The 20,512-nt window shown below is 47.5% G+C and overlaps 1 protein-coding gene across 1 annotated transcript in view; it reads left to right on the plus strand.

The window, feature by feature from the left end:
- Window positions 1-15,748, plus strand: part of LOC121723459 (zinc finger protein 469) — a 20,952-nt gene extending 5,204 nt beyond the window's left edge. The window contains exon 2 of the mRNA XM_042109140.1: window positions 2,551-15,748. Within this exon, the coding sequence (XP_041965074.1) occupies window positions 2,743-14,667 (11,925 nt within the window). The 5' untranslated portion in view covers window positions 2,551-2,742 and the 3' untranslated portion in view covers window positions 14,668-15,748. The remainder of the gene's footprint in view (window positions 1-2,550) is intronic.
- Window positions 15,749-20,512: the final 4,764 nt, after the last annotated feature.

A 20,512-nucleotide genomic window follows, 5' to 3' on the forward strand; every position in this document is an offset into this window, starting at 1 on the left:
CCCCCACACACACACACACACACACACATACACACATAAACACACACACTCCCACACTAACAAGTGTCAACTGTGCCAGAATGATCAGTATGTTGCCACTTGAATACCAATAGCAATTTCCAGGCAAAATATTTTTTTGTTCTGTTTTGTTGTTTGTATAATCCGCTTGCTGACATTTCTCCCCTGCCAAAGCCAACAGTCCTGTGTAATTTTTGTGTCTGTCTGTCACAGAGGCAGGATGTCCTAGGCAAGGTGGAAACCACAAAACCTACAATAAAACTGGGGACCAAGAAATGAGATACTTACATTCATTAACAATTCAGTGGTGCTAACTATGATACCTTGAGGAATCAGTGGTGCTACCTAGGATCCTTGAGTGAAGTGGTAGGCCAACGCTCCACGTTATAGATGTACAAAATAGAACATAAACATATAAAAAAGGGTGAAAGTGGACTCAGGAGTGAAAGTGTCCCTCCCAGCCCTCCCTCTCTCTTTTCCCTGTCGCTCTGTTCAGCGTCGCCCAGTGGCTACCCTGTCGGTCATCGTCGCTGCTCTGTAATTACGAGGCGAGGCCATGTCATTTAGACATGCCATGCATGACACTCAGAGGGAGGAGGTCATGTGACTGGGATATGTGGTTTTCAGTGAGCTTGCAGCCTTGTGTTAAAAGCCTTGCTTTTGATTTATTCAGCCCTGCTTTTAATTTAGTATTTATCTTCCTCCTCCTCTTCTTCTCCTTCTTCTTCTTCTTCTTCTTCTTCTTCTTCTTCTGGAGAACCATAAGCAAGAATCAAATCCATTTTTCAATGAGTTAAGATGAAACCAATCTCGGATATTTCATTCCCTCTGCCAGACAGGAGATGGTTGACAAGGCGAGCGGGCTTGGGGAATCACAGGTGTTCCTACGCTCCAGTTAGGAAGCGCCTTAAGGCCCACCACGTTAGCTGCCGGCGTTATTAGACTGCGCCTTCCTCTGATCTTCGCAGGCATATTGCTGTTATTTATCATCTGACGGAGGACTGCAAAATGCCTTCATGAGCAGTGGAATGGCTAATTAAACATCTGTGTGAAAGAGAGCCTTTTTGTGCTCATTACTCCTTCAACTCTCCCCTTCTGTGTGTTTGTGTGTGAGTGTGTGTGAGTGTGTGTGTGTGTGTGTGTGTGTGTGTGTGTGTGTGTATGTGGGTGGGTGGCAAGCTCGGGTCTGTGATTACTCCCAGTTTCCCAAATGGTCTGAAGGCATGGGTACAGTGGGAGCTGGCCCGGTTCGTGAGTGTGTGTGTGTGTGTGTGACTTTCTGCTTGGTGGCTGTGGTCACTCACCGGCACAGAGGGCAGAGTCAAAGAGCTGGATTGTGCGCGAGGAGGAGGGCCGCACCGTGCCGTGGCGCTGTGTAACAAACGGGGCTTTCTGCTTGGTGTGTGTCACTGGAATGAAACGTTGGCCCAGGGCGGAGCGCTAGCGTTTGGTTAGCTGGCACAGGGATCACATTCTGTTGCTACCTCTCGGCTGCCTGCTGTCTGACCCCAGATGAAAGAACAGAGAGCCAAAGCAGAGCGTATGGAGTCGATCGAGTGTCTCTACACAACAGTTAGAGCAACTTGTATGAGAAAGGCGTTTAGAACACCAAAGGTCATGGCTTCCACTCCCTTGATACCAATACTGGTTACTAATGAAAATGTATATCTTTACTATAAGTCGCCTTGGATAAATGCTAAAAGTGAATAGATGTAATTGTGCTCTCTGACGTTCTTGTTGGCATCAGGACATTTTACACGGCTCCTTCCCATCAAAATCCACCAGTTTGTCACGTAAATTGGTGGCTTGCATGGCATTCGTGGTTATATCAATAGCTCCATTCTCTCCGGCATCCTCAGTGTTTTGCTCTCTCCCATTTCCCCCAGTCCTCCGCGCTCACTCTCCCAGCCCTGCGTAATGCTTCCCATCTGCTGAGCTGATTCGCTTTGGAAGTCGGTGACACACAAGTTTTATGTGTGTTTTTACACCATGGAATTATGGATCAAGAATCACACTTATATCACACTTATTTTATTAATGTCATTGTGGATGATAATTACAAAGTTAGTGTGAAAGTATCCACCGTACCCAAGATGTGTTTTGTTGGCAGTCTAATGCTGATCTCATCATATTATTGCCAATAAAGGGGCAGGTCTTGGTCTACATTTTTTAATCGTAAAAAGGAAAAATCATTTAAAGTGAGTTGATCTGTCAGACTGGACTTTATTTTGGAAAATTCTAGTCCCTTTGAGCTCTTGTTGCATTTTGAGAAAAATTTAGCAAGACTGCCCTCCAGTGGTGAAAAGTGGCACTTAGATAGAATTATTGAGGTCTTGAAAACTGCCTGTAGTGACCTCTGATATCTTATCTTACTGTTTCCCATGAAGAGCTCCCACACATTATTTTTTCAATGCTTAAATAATTCATACTATATTAGAATGCTAATGTATTAGATATTGTTGGATTGACATTTTTCCATGAATGTACATTATTCTGACATATTCTCTTTGTTTTTGCTTTGTTTCTTCACAGGCCCTTCAGATAGTGATGGGACTTCTCTGCACCATGAGGGAGAGGGGAGATTAATGAGAAGAGACAATACTGGCTCCTTTCTACCTGTATGACAGGAGGCCTCTTTAGCTGCACTCCAAAGCACAATGTCCCAGTGTCGTCCCTGGCACAGATAAGGGACCTTGCCTGCCGATCCAACTCCGTGCTGGTATCATGGCGGGAGAGATTAAGAGAACGTACGGCACCAAAGAACTGGATGCAGGGTCTAAGAAGCTCGGAGAGGGCTCAACGAGAGAGCAGTACGGCGAGAAACGTCAAAGAGGTTCTCCGGAGCCCTACTCGAATGGAACCGTGAAGTTCATAGACAAGGACCGAGAGAGCACACAGCAACGCGAGGCCGTCATAAGGCCCCAGCAGGCGGGAAAAATAGACTTTAAGTCGCTGCAGAACCGCCCCAAGTTCACCAGCGACAGCAGGCCATGGCCCGGGGGTAAGGGTAGCCCCCAGTCGCCAAGCGGCAAGAGCCGGACCCGGGACAAGGGCAAGAAATCCAGCAAGTCGGAACGCGGCAACCCGCAGCAGCTGTACCGCCTGAGCATCACCAACCCCCGCTCCAACAACCCCACAATCGGGATCGCCTACCCGCAGCAAAAGGTGTCGCCGCCCAAGAAGCTGGAGGCCAGCCGGGGGCCGTTGTCCGGCAGCTACAGGTTCCACGTGCCCAGCATCCCCGAGCGGGAGGCCGAGCTGCAGCAGGAGGAGCGGAGCTACGGCCGCTGCTTCCCGGAGGGCCCCTCCAACCTCACCTCCGCCAGCTATACCTCACAGGTGGTGGTGGGGGGCACCTCGGGAGGACCGCCTGCCCCCCAGCACCCAGCCTCCACCCAGCAGCAGCAGCAGCAGCAGCAGCAGCAGCCACCACAACAACAGCAGCAGCAGCAGCAGCAGCAGCAGCTGCCGCTACCACAGCCACAGGGTCCTCTGGACACTAGTGGGTCACAGCCCTCTGGTCAAATGCTCTTCTCAGACTTTCAGCTGAACGGGACCGACGCGTGGCAGTCGCCGGAGAGGACGCTCGCTGGCGCCGCCTATGGGATTACAGCGCAAAAAGCCAACCTTGCGGTCGAGCCGAACAAGGCCGGCTTCATGCCCCTGTCCTTCCAGTATGGCTTTCCGCTGCTGGAGGACTCGGCCACGGACGCTTTTTCTTGTGACCAGAACCCTCCGTCACAGGACTACATGGACACTTCCTTGGCCCCTTCCGGCCAGGTGCCTCACAACCCATTTGCCTTCCAGGCCTCTGCAGAGGGACAGGAGGCAGGACAGCAGGGCAGCGGCGGTCAGTTCGGCGGCGAACAGAGCGACGACAGGCCGCCGTACCCCCTGTCCACTCAGCCGCAGCAGTACCTGCAGATCCCACACGGGCCTCCGTCTTCCATGCACTGCCCCAGGGGCGTGGGCGAGGAGACGGGCCTGGGGGAGAGCTCCGCTCCCAGTTCGGATCAGAGCAAAGGTGGCCTGGTGGACAAAACAGACGCCGCTGCCACTTCGGGGGGCAAAAGGAACTGCCACCCCAAAGACGGCGGCGCCACCACCACCGCTGCCGCCAATCAGAGGGTACTCATTCAAAACAACGTCCACCATATCAGAAACATTGCACAGGGCCCCGGCTCTCAAATGCACTTTCCTGGCAAAGCTTACAGCAGCCCCCCACTCAACGCTGTCCACATGGGCCCTGTGCCTCATGAGAAGAACATGAGCAAGAGCCACAGCCGGGCTGCACAGCCGTGGGAGGGCCCGAACAAGGCCTTTTCGCCCATGGAGCAGAACTCTCTGGCTTACTCCAACCTGCCAGAGAAATATCCCTTTCAGTGCCAGCCGGCACATGACCAGAGGCAGGGCCCAGGTAAAAACAACCGCATGACCTGGCAGCAGATAAGGTCAGCCATGCCAAACCAGAACAGGATTGAGCTCTCCAGGCAGTTGAGTAATCAGAAGCTGACGTTTGTAATCGCACCCAATGAGTGGCAGGATGAGGAAAAATTGCACAAGGCCGGTCCGCTCAAAAGTCCTGGCACCTTCCAGAACAAAAGGCCCTCTGAAGGGTACTCAAACCAAAGACAGGAGAGTGTCAAACAGACTTGTAGCACAGGGTTGCCCCCGTGTCCCTATAAAAGCAAAGCTGAGGCAAGTCACGTGCAGGCCTGTGATGCTAAGAATAAGTCGCTATACTTTGGGATGAGCCAATCGATACCTGGGGCATCCACCAGGGCATGTAACTATTCTCCTATGCAGGTGCCACCCATGGGCATGATGCTTGTGCCCCCCTACGAGTCCCCCTTGCCCTCCCCCACTCAGAACCCCGCCTCTAGCAGTACGTGCTCGTCCTCCCCCACTCAGAACCCCGCCTCTAGCAGTACGTGCTCGTCCCTCTCACCTGCTTCCACGAGCCCCGTCAACAGCAGCTCTGATGATAGCCAGATCTCAAAGCCTGTTGGCCCACCACCATTCTACCATCAGCAACAGGGTAAGGCACTGACATCCACCGATCACCTCAACACAAACCATCACCATTTCCATGCGGATGCACCGCGCAGTCTGCCCTACCCCACAGATAGACCCAAGGAGGACATGATGGGCTTTCTGCAGAACAACAGAGCACACCCAAAGTCCAGCATGGAGAGTAGCAAAGGCTGTATGGACAACTTTGGGATGGAGCACCATCCCCCACCCCCGTACTCTGCCCACCAACTACTGGCCACCTCTTTAGCTACTGCGAACCTCGACCAGTTGGATGTGTTGCTAACTTGCAAGCAGTGTGATCAAAACTTCAACAACCTGGTGTCTTTCCTTGACCATAAGCAGTACTGTGGACAGCATGCGTTTGCACAAAATGACTTCAAAGACATATCAAAAGTCGAGGACCCCAAAAAGTTCCAAATGGATCCCACCAAAGCCCTGAACTCTGGAACAGGCTTTTCTCAAATGTCACGTTGCCCGTCAGACCTGCATTTATCTCTGCTCGGGCTGAGCAAGAATGGTGAACTAATACCTGACACAGAGGCAAAAGTTGACACCAAAGATGACCCCTTGAAATTGAACTTGTTTTCGGGGGGCAACAACCCTCCTGTTTCTCTTCCTGACCTAGATATGGAGGATGCTAAATTAGACAGCCTTATCACAGAAGCTCTGAATGGACTTGGGTATCAGTCTGACAATGCAGAGATTGACAGCAGCTTTATCGATGCATTTGTGGATGATGAACTCACAACTGCCAAGTGCACGTCAAACAGGCAGACACTGAAAACCAAAGACTGTGTGATGTTTGAGAGTCGAACCAAGCATGAAGCAACCGCTAGTGAAAAGTCATACACACAAGGAAAATGTCCTTATGACTCCGACTTAGACAGCCGTAGCACTGACAGCAAGCAGACAGAAAGTAGTAATACAGAGAGTCAGAGCTTAGAACAGAGTGATGACACCAACTCCAAGGAGGAGAGCTCGCCAGAGAGCCTCATTGTCTCCTCCCTAGATAAGAGCAGAGAGCATAAACAGTGGGTGAAAGAAACACGAAAGTCAGAAACGACATTAGAGGAAAGTTCAGGTAATCCTTGCTTTGTCTTATCCAAAAAGTTCTCAGAGCGCTGTGGAATTAAGAGCGTGCAGGAAAGCTCCCTGTTTGTCAAGTCATCTGTTCCTCAATCCCCGTCTGGCAACAGGACGTCCACCACGCAGAGGCTCGTGACCCGGGAGGGGAAGAGGAAGAGGACAGGTGGAGGAACGTGGAGCAAGGAGCTCATCCACAAAATCGTCCAGCAGAAGAACAAGCTGCACAAGCTCCACGTCAAAGGCACCAAAAATATGCAGTTCTCCCTGGTGATGGAGAGGCTAACCCCCACAGTGCAGACCCCCACGTTCAGGGAATACGACTACGTGTCTGACTCTGACGAAGACTGTGAGCCTCTGAAGATCGCCGGAAAAGGCCGCCTCAGCCAGAGCATCCGCTGCAAGTACACATACACCAAAGAATGCAAGGGCAGAGCGAGGAGTGAGAAAAGCCGAGACCTCCCGTGGAAGCAGGATAAAAACGACTGTTTTGAGTCCAAAAAGGCGGACGATGTGTCTCTGTCCCCCGTGAAAGAGAGGCTGAGGCGGCGGAGTAGCAGGTCTTCCACCAGCAGCGAGCTCAGCACCTCTGTGAGCCTCTCCAGCGACGGCATCAGCAGCCCCAAGAGCACTGATCGCACGGACTCGGACAGCGAGAGAAAAGTCGAGGTGAAGCGGAAGGACTCGGACTGTTTTGAGCAGAACGGGCTCGAGCGGTCACCACACAGGGTGCGCCGAGAGTCCAACACTTCCCTGGCATTGTCCTTCTCCAAAAACACCAAGCGCTACAGCACAGAGAAGATTCTCCTCTCTGCCAACAAAGAGGACTCGACGACCACCACGAAATGCTCGAACAGTAGCAGCAGGAACACGGAAATTGTGTCGGAACTCACAAAGACCAGGAGCGTTTTTAGATTCAAGAGCACAGAGGTGTCCGCCGTGGCCAAGGAGGACCGCTTCAGCTGTGAGACTGGCATCATGGCGAGAACGGAAGAGTCCACATGTCACACGAAAGAGAGTCACAAAACCAGCTCCAGCTCTAAACTCTATTCATCGGAGGTACTGAGCAACAAGGAGTTAAACAGTAACAGCAAGCAAAAGAAAGATGACAGTTCATCGAAAGTGAAACCATCTCACAAAAGAAAAGCTGAAAGTGTCAGTCATGCCGCACTGCAACATTCAGACACCCCGACAATTGAGTTTGACAAGCTTACTGATGGTGTGCATGGTGACAGCAAAGAGCCGACAAACTTCCACACTGATCTGGTGAAAAAGCCCCCATCACTGTGCAATGTGCTGATGGATGAAGTGTGTTTGTCCCCCACCAATTTACAAGATGTTGCTGTGCAGAAAGACTCTATGAGACACAGCCTCATGCCTTGTCCATTAGAACAGGAGCAGAGTTTGTTAAAATCTCCTCTCTCATTTGACACGTCGTCCATGTTTGGAGACCTCACAGTCGGTGCCTTTGACAACAACCTATATCCAGACATACAGCTGAATAAAGATGGCTTTAGTCCACTAGAGCCCAGCAGTGACAAAAAGGAAATGTTTGAGTCCTCCTTTTCTCCTTTCCTGGAGCAAAGAGACTGGGGCTTAATGGTGGATGTCACTCCAGAGCTACCAGATGAGATCTCCCAGTACAAAGACGACTCCGATGCGGAGAGTGAGAAAAAGAGCAGTTTTGGCACAGTGCCGTTTTCTCTGCCAGACAAGATCATGAACTACAGCACGGGCCTGAGCAATTGTGTGTCCGAGGACGAGCTGGAGATCAAGCGAATTGTCACCGAGCTGGAGAGCCAGTTGCAGACAAACAAGCTCAGCACTTCGTCGCTGCTCGAGGAGGAGCTCCCGAAACAGCTGACCATGAGCAAATTCTCACCCCTGCGGCTAGACCAGGAAACTGATAATGAGCAGGGCGCTCTTGAGGTGGACTGCGCTGGTGAGAGTTTAGCACTGACAGCACCAAACATGCCAGTGGATCCCCACTCTGAGGGATTCTCCGAGCCTGAGATGCCCTGGGCTAGTCCTCTTCAGTTTGGGTTGGTGGAGACGCAGCACTGCCTCCACACCCCGACACACTCCATCACACACACTCACGACACTCCGAGTGACAAAGTCAGCACCGGTGGTGACATATCCGTGGCAGAGAGAGAGGACCACCCAGGTACACCTCATAAATCAGAAGGTGACAGTGACGTCAAGAGCCTGCACACAGACAAATCCGAGGAGATGCTCGAGAATGAAATGTACAAGGAAAATCTTATGAAAAGTCTGGAAGTCATTTCAGACTCCATCTTTAAGAAGGATCCTCTGCCACTGCCACTGTCGGAATCTAAACTTTTACAGTCAAGCCCAGAGCACTCTCAGAGCAGCTGCCAAGAAGCTAATGATGATTTAATGGGAAATGATACTCTATCTGACGCAGAAGAAACGAGGTTAGACAAACAGTCTGAGGCTCTGTATGCTTCTCCTCGGTCTGTGAGTGCAGGCTGTGAAATGGCAGAAGAGGTAGACACAATAAAATTCAACGACTCCTCAGAGAATCCAGTCACCCAAAATAACACTAATGCCACAGAAAGCTCTCAGATGGAGCCATTTCATGTCTTGGCGTCACAGTTACATGATCCTCAAAACCCCGTGGAAATATGTGAGGAGCTCCAGAGCAAAGCTCTTAAGAGACATCGAGACTCCTCAGAGTCCCCAGAATTATTGTTTCCCACCACTCTACAATATGAGCGAGAGCGGTCAAAGGACTGCAATTGGGCAAGCAGACAGCTGGAGCAGGAAGACATGGAAATGAATTCCAATATAAAGTCTGATCAGACAGGCACAGAAGAGGCATCCAAAGAGTCAAAGGTCTCTCAGCCTTGCCATGGCAAACCATCAGTTGATGAGGCAGAGGAAAAGGGTAAAGAATGTGTAGAAGAGGGCTGTTTGACAGCTCATGAACTGAAAGAATCTGAAAGAGTTGTGGAAGAAGATGGGATCAAAAACACAGCAGTTCATCCAGCATGCAGCGCCTCCCGAGAGGGTGAGGAGTCAAGTAAAACAGAGAACATTACTGAGGAGCACCTTAGCACACAGATGACTGAAGCAGCTGCAGAAAGCACTTGCCATGCCTCACCTCAGATTAGTGTTACTGAGCACTTCTCTCATGCTCATGCAAGCCATGTGGACCCAATTAAGGACACTGATATGGACACTGGTGAGGGGATTACCTCAGACCTGCCTGACCAAATCACAGAGGAGCCAGGGTACCGAGACATCCTGGTTGAGCCCACCCTGACCATAGCTACATCACCCTTAACCCCTGCTTGTACTGATGACACTCACGAGGAGGAGCAGAACAAGCATTTAGCCATACCTCCACTTAGCCCCTGTTTACCATCCCCACCACACGGAAGCCCTGCTTTGCATATGGAGGACACTGAGCTGAAAACAAAATGGCGGGATGACAGTCAGCCAACCGGAGACACAGAGGTGCGCAGAGAGGAACAAAATGAGTTGAATTGCATAAAAGAGACGCTCATCAGTGAGCCACCACCAGCAGCAGCTGTAGGGCTGGATCACCCCTGTGTCCCCCATTTGGAATTTGAAATGACCAAGAGTGAAATGTCTATATCTGACACAATGGTCTGTAATTCCATTGTATCTGTCAACTCTAACCTCGCTGTTCCCTCTCCAACAGAAACATTCCCAAGCAAAGACTCTGTTTATGATTTCAAACTAAGCCCCCTGAGTTATAAAGAAGTTTCCGATAATCAAGAGCACTTTCACTATAATTTCACCTCACTCCCATCGGAAAAAGAAATGGTTGAGTACTCATGTATAAAAACAAGTCCAAAATCTGATGATAATCAAAATAATACTGATTTGCTTTTACCATCAAATGAGCTCAGCACAGGACATGATGACCAGGAACTTAAACTGTCGACTGATTCAAACAAACTAGAAGCACTGAGCATGCCAGCTATTTCTATACAAAAGAGCCACATTGAAGATAATGACAATTGCTCATACAGTGATGTGACTTGCAGTCGACAACAAGAATGCATCTCTACAAATAAAATGCATGTCAGCAAGATGGAGAACTGCCATGTGGCTCTTGAGACAATTGATTTCATGGATTTCCACCTGGGACTACTAAAAAAAACGGATGGAGAGAGTTTTGACACATTAACGATTCCTACTGAAGACGTGTCCTTCACCATGAGAGCAAACAATGCTGTGTCCACTGTTGAGAAACTTCTCCAAGGCCAGGGAGAGACTGCCACAAAACCTTCAACATCAGCACCACCAACTCAAACAGAAGAGGGACTTGTTACAAAGCATGCCGAGGCAAAACCCTCCCCAAAAAAGAATAACGCCAGCCACCCCGGCCAAGGAAACTTTCAGTGTGAGATTTGCTCAATGTACCTCCGCACTCTGCCAGGACTGAAGAGACACAAAGCCATGAAACATGTGGTGAGAACAAATGTGAGTGTATCCATGACCAGTGACACATCAATTTATCAAACACCAGTGCCTCTCCAGAAAGACGCTCAGCCACTTATAAACATGCACAGCCTGCAAACACAGGGAAATGCAATGTCGATTAATGTGGATGAGCCAGTTTCGATGTTAGAAAGCACTGCGAGTGAGCCAGACTCCGCAGCAGAGCCTAACCATAAAGAGAAGAAAAGACATCCGGCAACGGAAAAGACTAGAAAAAATGGCAAAGCGTGGAAAAACAAAACCAGTGAAGTCGGTGGTGAGAGTTATCCATTTAACATTGTGAAAGCTGACCCTTTCCCCGAGGAGTTGCTGTCCATGCTGGACACAGACATACTGCATTCCATACCCCCTGAGTTCCCACCAGTGTCCCAGCAAGGATGCTGTCCACTCCCTGAAAAGACAAATACAACCAGTAGCCATGAAGGATCTGAAGTGGCCGGCCCAGAGAAACTTACTGTGGAGACTGACATTAATGACCATAAGTTCACCACATCTCCCACAGACTCATTTCATATTCAAGAGCAGGATCTAATGGCCTCAGACACCCCAGAAGAAGCAGGCACCAGTGCAGCAAAGGAAGGGATTGTTAGGGACTTTGAGATGAGTGGGGAGCACGAATCATGCAACATGAAAACAATAGCATATGCACAGACTGCATCCTTGGGGCAAAAAAGCATGAATACAGAGCTGGAGCAAAAATCGGAGGTGGAGATCAAGAGTGAAAGCAGTAATGAGCCCAGAGAAGACGCCGACCCACTCACATGTTCTTTTAAAGAAACCCCAGCTAGTCCCTCTGGTCTTGGACCGGACCTTAACGCCCTTCTTGACGATGAGAGTACATTCTCACAGTTATTCCCTCGGACTGAAGAAATGAAAAGAAAAAAGTGTCCAAGGGTGTACGGCAAGAGCAATAAAAAGCAAAAAGTAGCCTCAAATGTGCCAGCTGTTCAGGACTATCCTCCTGCTGACATGTTTCTTGACAGGAGAGAGGACTATAAGGAAAGTAAAACTGACAAAATATTTGTGAATAATATCAGCGCTCCTGAATATGATATGATGACTATTGATGATGCAATCATATTAGACATGTGTCACAAAGGCGTGATGAAAGGTTCTGCAGAAAAAGATTGTCATAGTGACAGTGTGACAAACGAAAAGGGCTATGATGAGACCGCAGACCATGGTATAAACACATTCTTGTGCCCGACAGAGGACATCATCAGTAAGGTCCCGGTGCCCTTGGGGCCCCTAAATCCTGTTGCCGACACGGATCCCCTGGTCTCTCCAGACGTCGAGTTGTGCAAATCAGAACTCACGGATACTTACCCTGGTGCTCCTCCCTGTGTTCAGGAAAACGTTTCACATTTGCCCAGCATTGACATTCAGAACCTCAACACCACATTCCAACTTCCGGAAATTCAGTTTTTTGAACCTGGCAAAGACATCTCGATAGTTGGGAGCATCATCAGTGAAGACGATGTGTTGCAGAGTCTTCCCACCGAGAGCGAAAAACCTGCGAAGAAGCCTGCGGAGCGAAGGGGCAGAAAACGTGGCGAGGCTGGACTGAAGCCCAAGGACAAACAGTACAAGTGCAAAGTCTGCTTCACATGGTTCCTCACCTTAGGCGAGCTCAACTTCCACAAGCTCTCCCACAATCCATCACCACCGCCCACCTGCTACATGTGCGTCCAGCGCAAGTTCAGCTCCCGTGAGCAACTGCGTGACCACCTGAGGGAGAAGCACGCCAAGAACAAGGCGGGCGTGTGGGCCTGTGGCATGTGCCTGAAGGAGATATCGGACGTGTGGATGTACAACGAACACCTGCGCGAGCACGCCACCCAGTTCGCCCGCAAGGGCCAGACCCAGAGCTCCCTCCTGGACATGCCCGGCTGCTTCATGCAGGAGAACGCAGTGAAGAACTTCATCACCTCCATCATGCAGCACCAGCCCAGCAAGTCCAGCAGAGGAGACAAGTCGTCCTCCAGGGAGGACAGGAGAGCCACGCCGGACGCAGCTGGGCAAGAAACCAAGACAGATGATGACAGCGAGCCCATCGTGACCAAGACCAAGGGCAGTGGCGGGGGCAGCAAGCACAGCACTTTCACTCCGCTCGAGGTCCTAAAGGCTGAGATTGCCCCGAAGAATGTCGAAATGCATCCCAACTGCAAAGACCCCTCCAGAGACTGCCACCACTGTGGCAAACAGTTCCCGAAGCCGTTCAAGCTACAGCGACATCTGGTGGTGCACAGCTTGCAGAAGATCTTCCTCTGCAACAAATGCCCCGTCTCCTACCAGGAGGCCAAGGAGCTTAAGGACCACCTGAAGAACGAGCACGAGGAGCTCGACGAGTCTGACTCCAAACACACCACTCTGTACACCTGTGAGCTGTGCGCCGACGTGATGCATGTGATCAAAAAGTCCTTCATATGCAGCACGTGCAACTACATCTTCTCCAAGAAGGAGCAATTCGACCGCCACATGGAGAAGCATCTGGCTGGGGGAAACAAAATCTTCAAGTTCAGAGGGGTCCTACGCCCTTGCAAAATGACCACGTCCAAAGATGACAGCTTCAACTCACCTCCAAGCAAGAAGAGAAAGATCCTACCGGAAAGCCTGCAGGAAAATAGCTCTGACAGTGGCATTGCCAGCGTTGCTTCTTGCCACCTAGGTCAGAGTGTGGAGTTGGAGGCTCTGAAATCTTCAATGACTGAGCCTATGCAGTGCAGTGATGACAATGAGCACCAGACCGAGACGAGCGACACAGACGTTAAGACGGAGGACGAGATTCTTGACGAACTCAAACAGTGTCAGTTCAATGTAGACTCTGCAGTCCAAACCTCCCCCCCGAAAGCTATACCAAAGACGGAGGAGAGTGACGACCTTTCCCACGTTGGACCTGCCCAAGAGACAAACAACAATGGCAAAGACGTTAAGTGTATGACAGTCAACTGTGACGTCAAGGAAGAAGATGACCCTCTTGCCAGCCCAAAACAACTCGTTTCACCCGCAAGTGTTACAGGAGACGAGAGAGATTGCACAAGCAAACCTAATCAGTGTTTTTCAGAAGCAAATATCCATGAGAGCTTAAAAGAGGAAGATCACAACAAGAGAGGAGGAGAATCTTCTCCTGGGAGCCTGGACAAGTCACGCGCTGCTGATCTGCCCCACAAAGAGCCCCTGTCTTACTGCCCCAAGCTGCCAGAACAAATGAGACAAGAGAAAGCTAAAGACCACCCTGTCCTCACCACCACCTGTGACGCTGAGGGAAAAGATCCTCCATCTACAAGTGACACTGACCAATTTGTTAGTCCTCAGATGAAGGAGAAATCAGGTTCCAGAGCAGCTGAGAACCGCAAGCACAGTCCCGGAGCCAGCCCATGGGCATTGTCTTCTGGAACCGCTGAAGTGTCGCCAGTCCATCATGCCAAGGCCACTCCCTTGACCTCGTCATCCAACGAAGAAAAGGAGTCAACAAGGCCGCATAAAAAAAGGAAAGAGCCGAAAGTGACATACAGCTCACAGAAGACATCCTCAACGGTTGCACGGGAGAATCTCGGCATCGACTCGAGGGCGAAAAAGAAGTTCCGTCTGAGCAAAGCTGAACTCCCTTCAGGCCTGAGAAAGCCAGAGGCCCCAGGTGACTATCCCGTGCTCTCGTCTGTGAAGGACGATATTGTCAGCAACAAGATTGTCTCCAAGCACAGGTCAGGGACTCTTGGCCTGCAACTCAAAAAAGGCTCCCTCGACAATTATCCACCAAAGAAGACCGAGATTGTACGACATTTAAATGTGGAGTTCAAAGGGAAGAGGTTAGGTCCTGGCCGGCCTGTCCAGTCTCCCACTTCCAAAGTGTCAGTGCCATCAATTAACAATTCCTTGAACAAGTCCAAGCCTAAAGCAGGGGTCAGATCTGTGGACACACACTCCTACCGCACTGCAGAGTCACAGAATAACCTCCTGAGCCAGTTATTTGGCCAGAAACTCACTAGCTTTAAGATTCCTTTAAGGAAGGACACTTCTGAATCAATAAACTGAGGGAGAGCATTCTGAGTGAGCTGGAGACACCAGAAAGTGGTGGACGAGACTGTACTGGGGAAACGTTCCCGACTCTCCCCTCAGTGATAACGTTTTCACTTTTTATTTAGTCACTTTATTTCTTTTTTATCTTCATTTGTTTGTAAATGTAACTGTTGCATTAATGTGAGGACCAATTGAAAAGACGAGTTTATGAAATATAAAATATTTTTGAAAGGACTTCCCTTTCCTCTGAAGTTTGACATTATCTTTTTAAGAGAGACTTTATTTCATTTACAAAAAAAAGAAAAGAAAAAAATATTACTTGAAAATAAACTGAAAATATTTTTGTTAAATAATGCATGACAGTATGACCTTCTTTTTCTTTTGGGAGAATAGGACCAAAGGACTCTGCAAAATAATATGGACCATGGCAAACATCTTTGTTTATGCTTTAGAGACTTACTGCTTTTATTTCCTTTTGCTTCACTGTACTGCAGTGACATTCTTTGTATTGGCTTTTGTATAACATTAACTGGTGCTATTCTATGTTGTACTGTAATGTGAACACAAATGTCGTCCATTGGAACAGAAAAGGTCACAACTTCCTTTCTCCCATTTCATCCCACATGCTGGTATTCTAGGTCCTGCACAAAAATAATATGCAAGAAGGAATTACTGTTGATAATAACAAATTGTGCATTTCTTTTTTAAGTGTTTATCTGGCTTCTTGGAAAGGGTATTATTAACTGTTTAACCATTTGCATGAGATCACATCTGTCGAACTCAGGTGCTAGCAAGCCCTTATCTGAAAGCTCTCCAGTGCACTGATGTTTCTGCACAGAAAAACCCCACACCATCATCTGTCTGTCCTGCAGCTGGTTAGGACGCCTATTTACTAGATTCCAAAAAGGTGCTTTATCTTGTTTATATGTATCTTAACTTTGTATAATATTGTAGGTAGTTTATTTCTTGTGCAATGCGTAATGTCAAAAGTTTATTTTAATAATATGCAACAGAGTCGAAGAATAAGAAGAAAGGGAATTTATGATTGGCATTAAAGTGCTTTACCAAGTGCCTCATAAACTGGTTATTGAAAGTCCGCAATTGTCTCCCTTCGTGTCTTGTGTTGTCTGAAGTAAAGTGATGATGTGTTTCACACAGCTTGGAGCATCAGAGAGGGATGATGTGTTTCACACAGCTTGGAGCATCAGAGAGGGATTTTATTTGGAAGAATCGTCATAAATTAGACTAGTCTCATCAAATAAGCATGGACTGTAATAAAAAAAAAAAACCAGCTTAATGTTTTTAAAGTGGAAACATGAGGGTAGCTAACAGCAGGAGTTACTTTTTAAACCATTTGGATTTGCATCTATTTGTCACAACACTATGAAGATTTCCAACAATGCAGGCCATACACCACATGTCAGGATTGCTGGCACTCTGTATAGTTGAATATGATACAAACACTGCTGGATCTACTCAAAAGATACTTGTGGATGGCAGCTTTGTAATAGGGAACCAATCACAGAACAGGGGGGAAAGCAAGACGATGATGAGCTATGCACAGACGCATTTGATAGACATACGTGGCACCCAATAAACGGATCTGGGCATTTTTTTCAAATACGAGAAAATGAACGTTTGGTTCCCAGACCACGTCTCATTGAGAAGTGGTGGCGCTAGCCAGGCTAGTTTCATGCTGTCCACACCGTACAATGCGCCTCTGTGCCAGAGTCTTACCTCTGAATAAAATGCCTGTGATCAATACGAAACAATGAGCCCTTCTGAACGTGTCTTAAGCTGGCACTCTATGAAACCACCAGCCTTTTGGAAGCAATGGACTGTGGCTTCAAGTGGCACATTAAGTCCTGTAAGCATGGAGTAATGAGCCTAATGGTATAATTAAAGAGGTCTACTGCCATTCATGCTTCGATAATAATACAGCAGTGAGCACAATATCTTTACTGAAACAAGATCCCATGACAATTAAGTCAAGTGAGTGAAACTGTTTTATTAGAATATAAGCATTACTAGTCATTTTATTAACAGTGGAGGAGGTATAACAAAGCAAAGCAGCCATTTAGTCATTCAATACAGGGTAACAGGCAGTAGAGGCATGTGGCTAAGCATAAATCAAGATCATGCACTGTATCATGAACACAGGAGGGGATCAAATGTACACAAAATGCCATGTTCAAGCTTTAGACAATTGTGAAATGTTGTAATGTGAAAAAAAATAATATTGATATTTCAAATAGCAACATACCAAAAATATTTGGTGCAACCTCCCTTTACACTAATTTGCCTACAGGTGTACTTGGACAGTTTTTAAGGTATGCTAGGTAAGGTAGGCAACTTGCCACAGGTCTTCGAAGGATTTATACTGTCTTCACTCTTTTTGTCTCTTCATGTAATCCCATGTTACAATGGGTTCTGCCGGTTCTCAGACCTGATGGCCTTTAGTCTCAAAATGCAATGTAGTCTGTATCTTTGTTACTTTCTTTCTTTAATAGCATATAAAAATGTCTTACCGGAATACTTCACTATTTTAATTACATTTGACATATCCCATTATGCCAATATGACATATCCTATTGGTACACAAACCATAATAAGAATAGAAAATAACTGTCAAGGGCAAATCATTTTGTGAATCAACTAATGTGCCTAAACACTTGGCATAGCACTGCATGTAGACAGTCGTTTGGCAGAAAAACAAACAAACCAAAACACATGAGAGCGTCTAACGGGCACGTGTTAAATTGTGCAGTGCTGTGATAAAACCACCTGGCATGATGGGAGCAAACACGGTATGATGTGAACAGAAGCATAAAGGCACAATCCCTGTACATACTGTATATGTCATGTTCTCCTATACCTTAACATGCTGTGTGCGTTGTAGTGGAATAGAATACCTCTGAAATACAGAAAGAGTAACAAAGCCCATGATCCATATTACTGTGTATTTTCTCACCATAGCAGAATGAGGCAAAATGCTTTTAAATACACAACTAGGGTATTGATGTAAGGAATACCCCGCCCACATAATATAATATCGTATAAATCAGTGTTTTTCAACCACTGCCCACATAATATAATATCGTATAAATCAGTGTTTTTCAACCACTGTGCCGGGGTACACTAGTGTGCCGTGAGAGATCATCAGGTGTGCCGCAGAAAATTACCCACTGGTCACTCACTGGTCCAGAAAAGCAACTGTTGCATCAAAGAATTTATAACCACATGCTCTCATTGATTGTATGATTGCACTATTTGTGGTATGCAGGCATTGTACAACGGGGGCCCCATATCCAGTATTCACATAATCATCACATACCCAGTTCATAACAACAATTAAATTAGATATAGTCACCTACAAATGAAACAGAGGGCGCTTGTTTTATTGAGCAGGTCTTGCATAGAAGCCATAATAAGGCCATATCTGTGTATTATTTGAAATTTTAGGCTATGGTATGTTTATTTTTTCTTCACACAGGATGTTAGTGTGCCGTGGGACATTTTAAGTGTCAAAAGTGTGCCGTGGCACAAAAAAGGTTGAAAAACACTGGTATACATATAATGAAGTTTTGTTATTATTTTGATATTATCCTGACACACATACACACATGAGTTTGGAAACAATCATGCATTTTGTGTAATCAATATGTTTTCTAACATTAACCATTTCCTTTTTTTTTCATCATCCAGGCAACTTACAAAGTTCATATTTGCGCTATCACCATGCAGACTGCCATTTAATCACATATACAGTATGATTTTTCATCACATAAAAATGAGATATTCAGTTCTGCCCCATCTGTTGTTTAAGCATTTCCATGAAATGACAGATGGCTTTCAATGAAATGACACTCAAGGCTTGCCCTGCAGCGTGAACAAAACTGGTCCCAGATCCAGCGTAACTGTGTTATCTTAATGACCGGCCGGGCAGAAACCCCGGGACACAATTGACTGAAACCTGATTGCAGAGGAAATTGACCTGCCGTTTCAAGTCTGGGCCTGTCGCACGAGCTTTCCCCTCCCTCACTGTCCAAGTCGAGTCCTCACCGTGTGTTTAGTGGCTTCCATCCCTACATGAGTCCAGTTGCAGTATCACATAGGAATAAAAAGCCATAAAACACAGCAGCAGATGTGCAGGTAGCTTTGTGTGTGTGTGCCACAATTTCAGAATTTCAGGGAGGTGGGTGTGTGGGTGGGGGGGGGGGGGGGGGGGGTGCCTCCACCACCCCCCTTTGGGTGTCAGGAAGATAGACATCTGTGCACCTGGGAGAAGAGAATGGGAGAAGAGAGGTAGAGTGTTGGACTGACAGCTGAGAGCAGGCAGAGGAGACAGGCAGGAGGCGGGCGGCTCATTTTAAATCCCAGGTGGAAGGCTGTGGAGCCGCCACAAATTGAATAGATTTACCTGCAGTGACAGTGAAGCTTTTTAAATGATAATAAAATAATTAAATAAAAAAAAAAAACACTTCCCCACTGGTGAGGAACAGGGAAAGAGAGGGTTCAATTACACTTCTCACAGTTACCCATCACAGCAGCATAGTTAATTAAAATCCAGTCAAGTACTATCAGCCTCTAATGACTGTCCCATTCCCTCAAAATGAATGGCTCCCAATTAATGACCATCTGACTTTTTTTTTATGACTTGTGTTTTATTAGATAGATTGCCATGACACATACGCTGAGGTAAGAATTATTAAAGTAATTATTAAAGAATTGTTTTATTATCCTGGCATCCTGGTAAATGCCATGTGCATGGTTGCTATGGCATATAAAATGTACAAACATGAAAACAACAGCTGAATTACTAGATTTTTGGCAATCTTGATGGTTGATATAATGGTGAAAAATAAAAAAGACCAAGCAATTATTGTCAGGAGGCCTTGTCAGGCTTGAGAGCAGTTTCATCTTATCTATTGTGCTGGGGGATTCTCTGGGGAGACAGTGCAGCTCTGCTCTTTGAAGTAGAGTGACATTATTAGTGAGTCTGGCCTTGAAATAGCATCAGTTCGCTCGGCTATGGTCAGGCAGCAGGGTGATTGAGGGTCGGGGGGTTGGGGATTGGGGATGGGGGGGATTGGTTGGCTGTGGACGAAGGGATAAAGATCAGCGGATGATAGGGATGGGCAGCTGGTCACCGGTAATGACATGGCGGCTGATGGGAGCAAAGGGGCCACCTCAACTGAGATCCATCGTCCATACCCGCACACAAACACACGTACACACACACACACACACACACACACACACACACACACACACACACACGCAATCACTGACATAAACACACACACACACACACACACAAGGCTGATGTTACAGAGGTGGAAAATTACAGAGTGCGTCATCACACACATACACACACACACACACACACACACACACAATTGCGCATACATTCGCACAGAAAAACACAAAACAAAAGAGAAGCATGCTGGTTTTGTCTGGGTGAAGCGGATGGACTTGTGGAGCCAACACAAAATAATACAATGCAATGATTGAAATCCAGCATTTAGGGGACAATGGGGACTCCCTATCAGCATTCTGCAAGAGAACACAGGCTTTGCAGGGTGGAAACTGAACCCAGAAAGCATGACTGCTCTTGCATGTGCTAACTGTTACTCAATGCTCGTGATCACATGTCAATTTCTCATCAGTGTGCTGTGCTCACTGACAATGTCGTGGCTATCCTTGACCATATATACCGCCATGAAAACAGTCCTCATTATGCTCAAAGTCAGTGATGCAGCGCTACAGGCATTTTGTGTCGCATATTCATGATATGCTTCCTGTCTCTGGAGACTTCTCTTGCTATTAAGAACTCCCACATTCGGCGGCACCTCCGCGG

Source organism: Alosa sapidissima, chromosome 11 (assembly GCF_018492685.1).
Source record: "Alosa sapidissima isolate fAloSap1 chromosome 11, fAloSap1.pri, whole genome shotgun sequence".
Taxonomy (NCBI): domain Eukaryota; kingdom Metazoa; phylum Chordata; class Actinopteri; order Clupeiformes; family Clupeidae; genus Alosa; species Alosa sapidissima.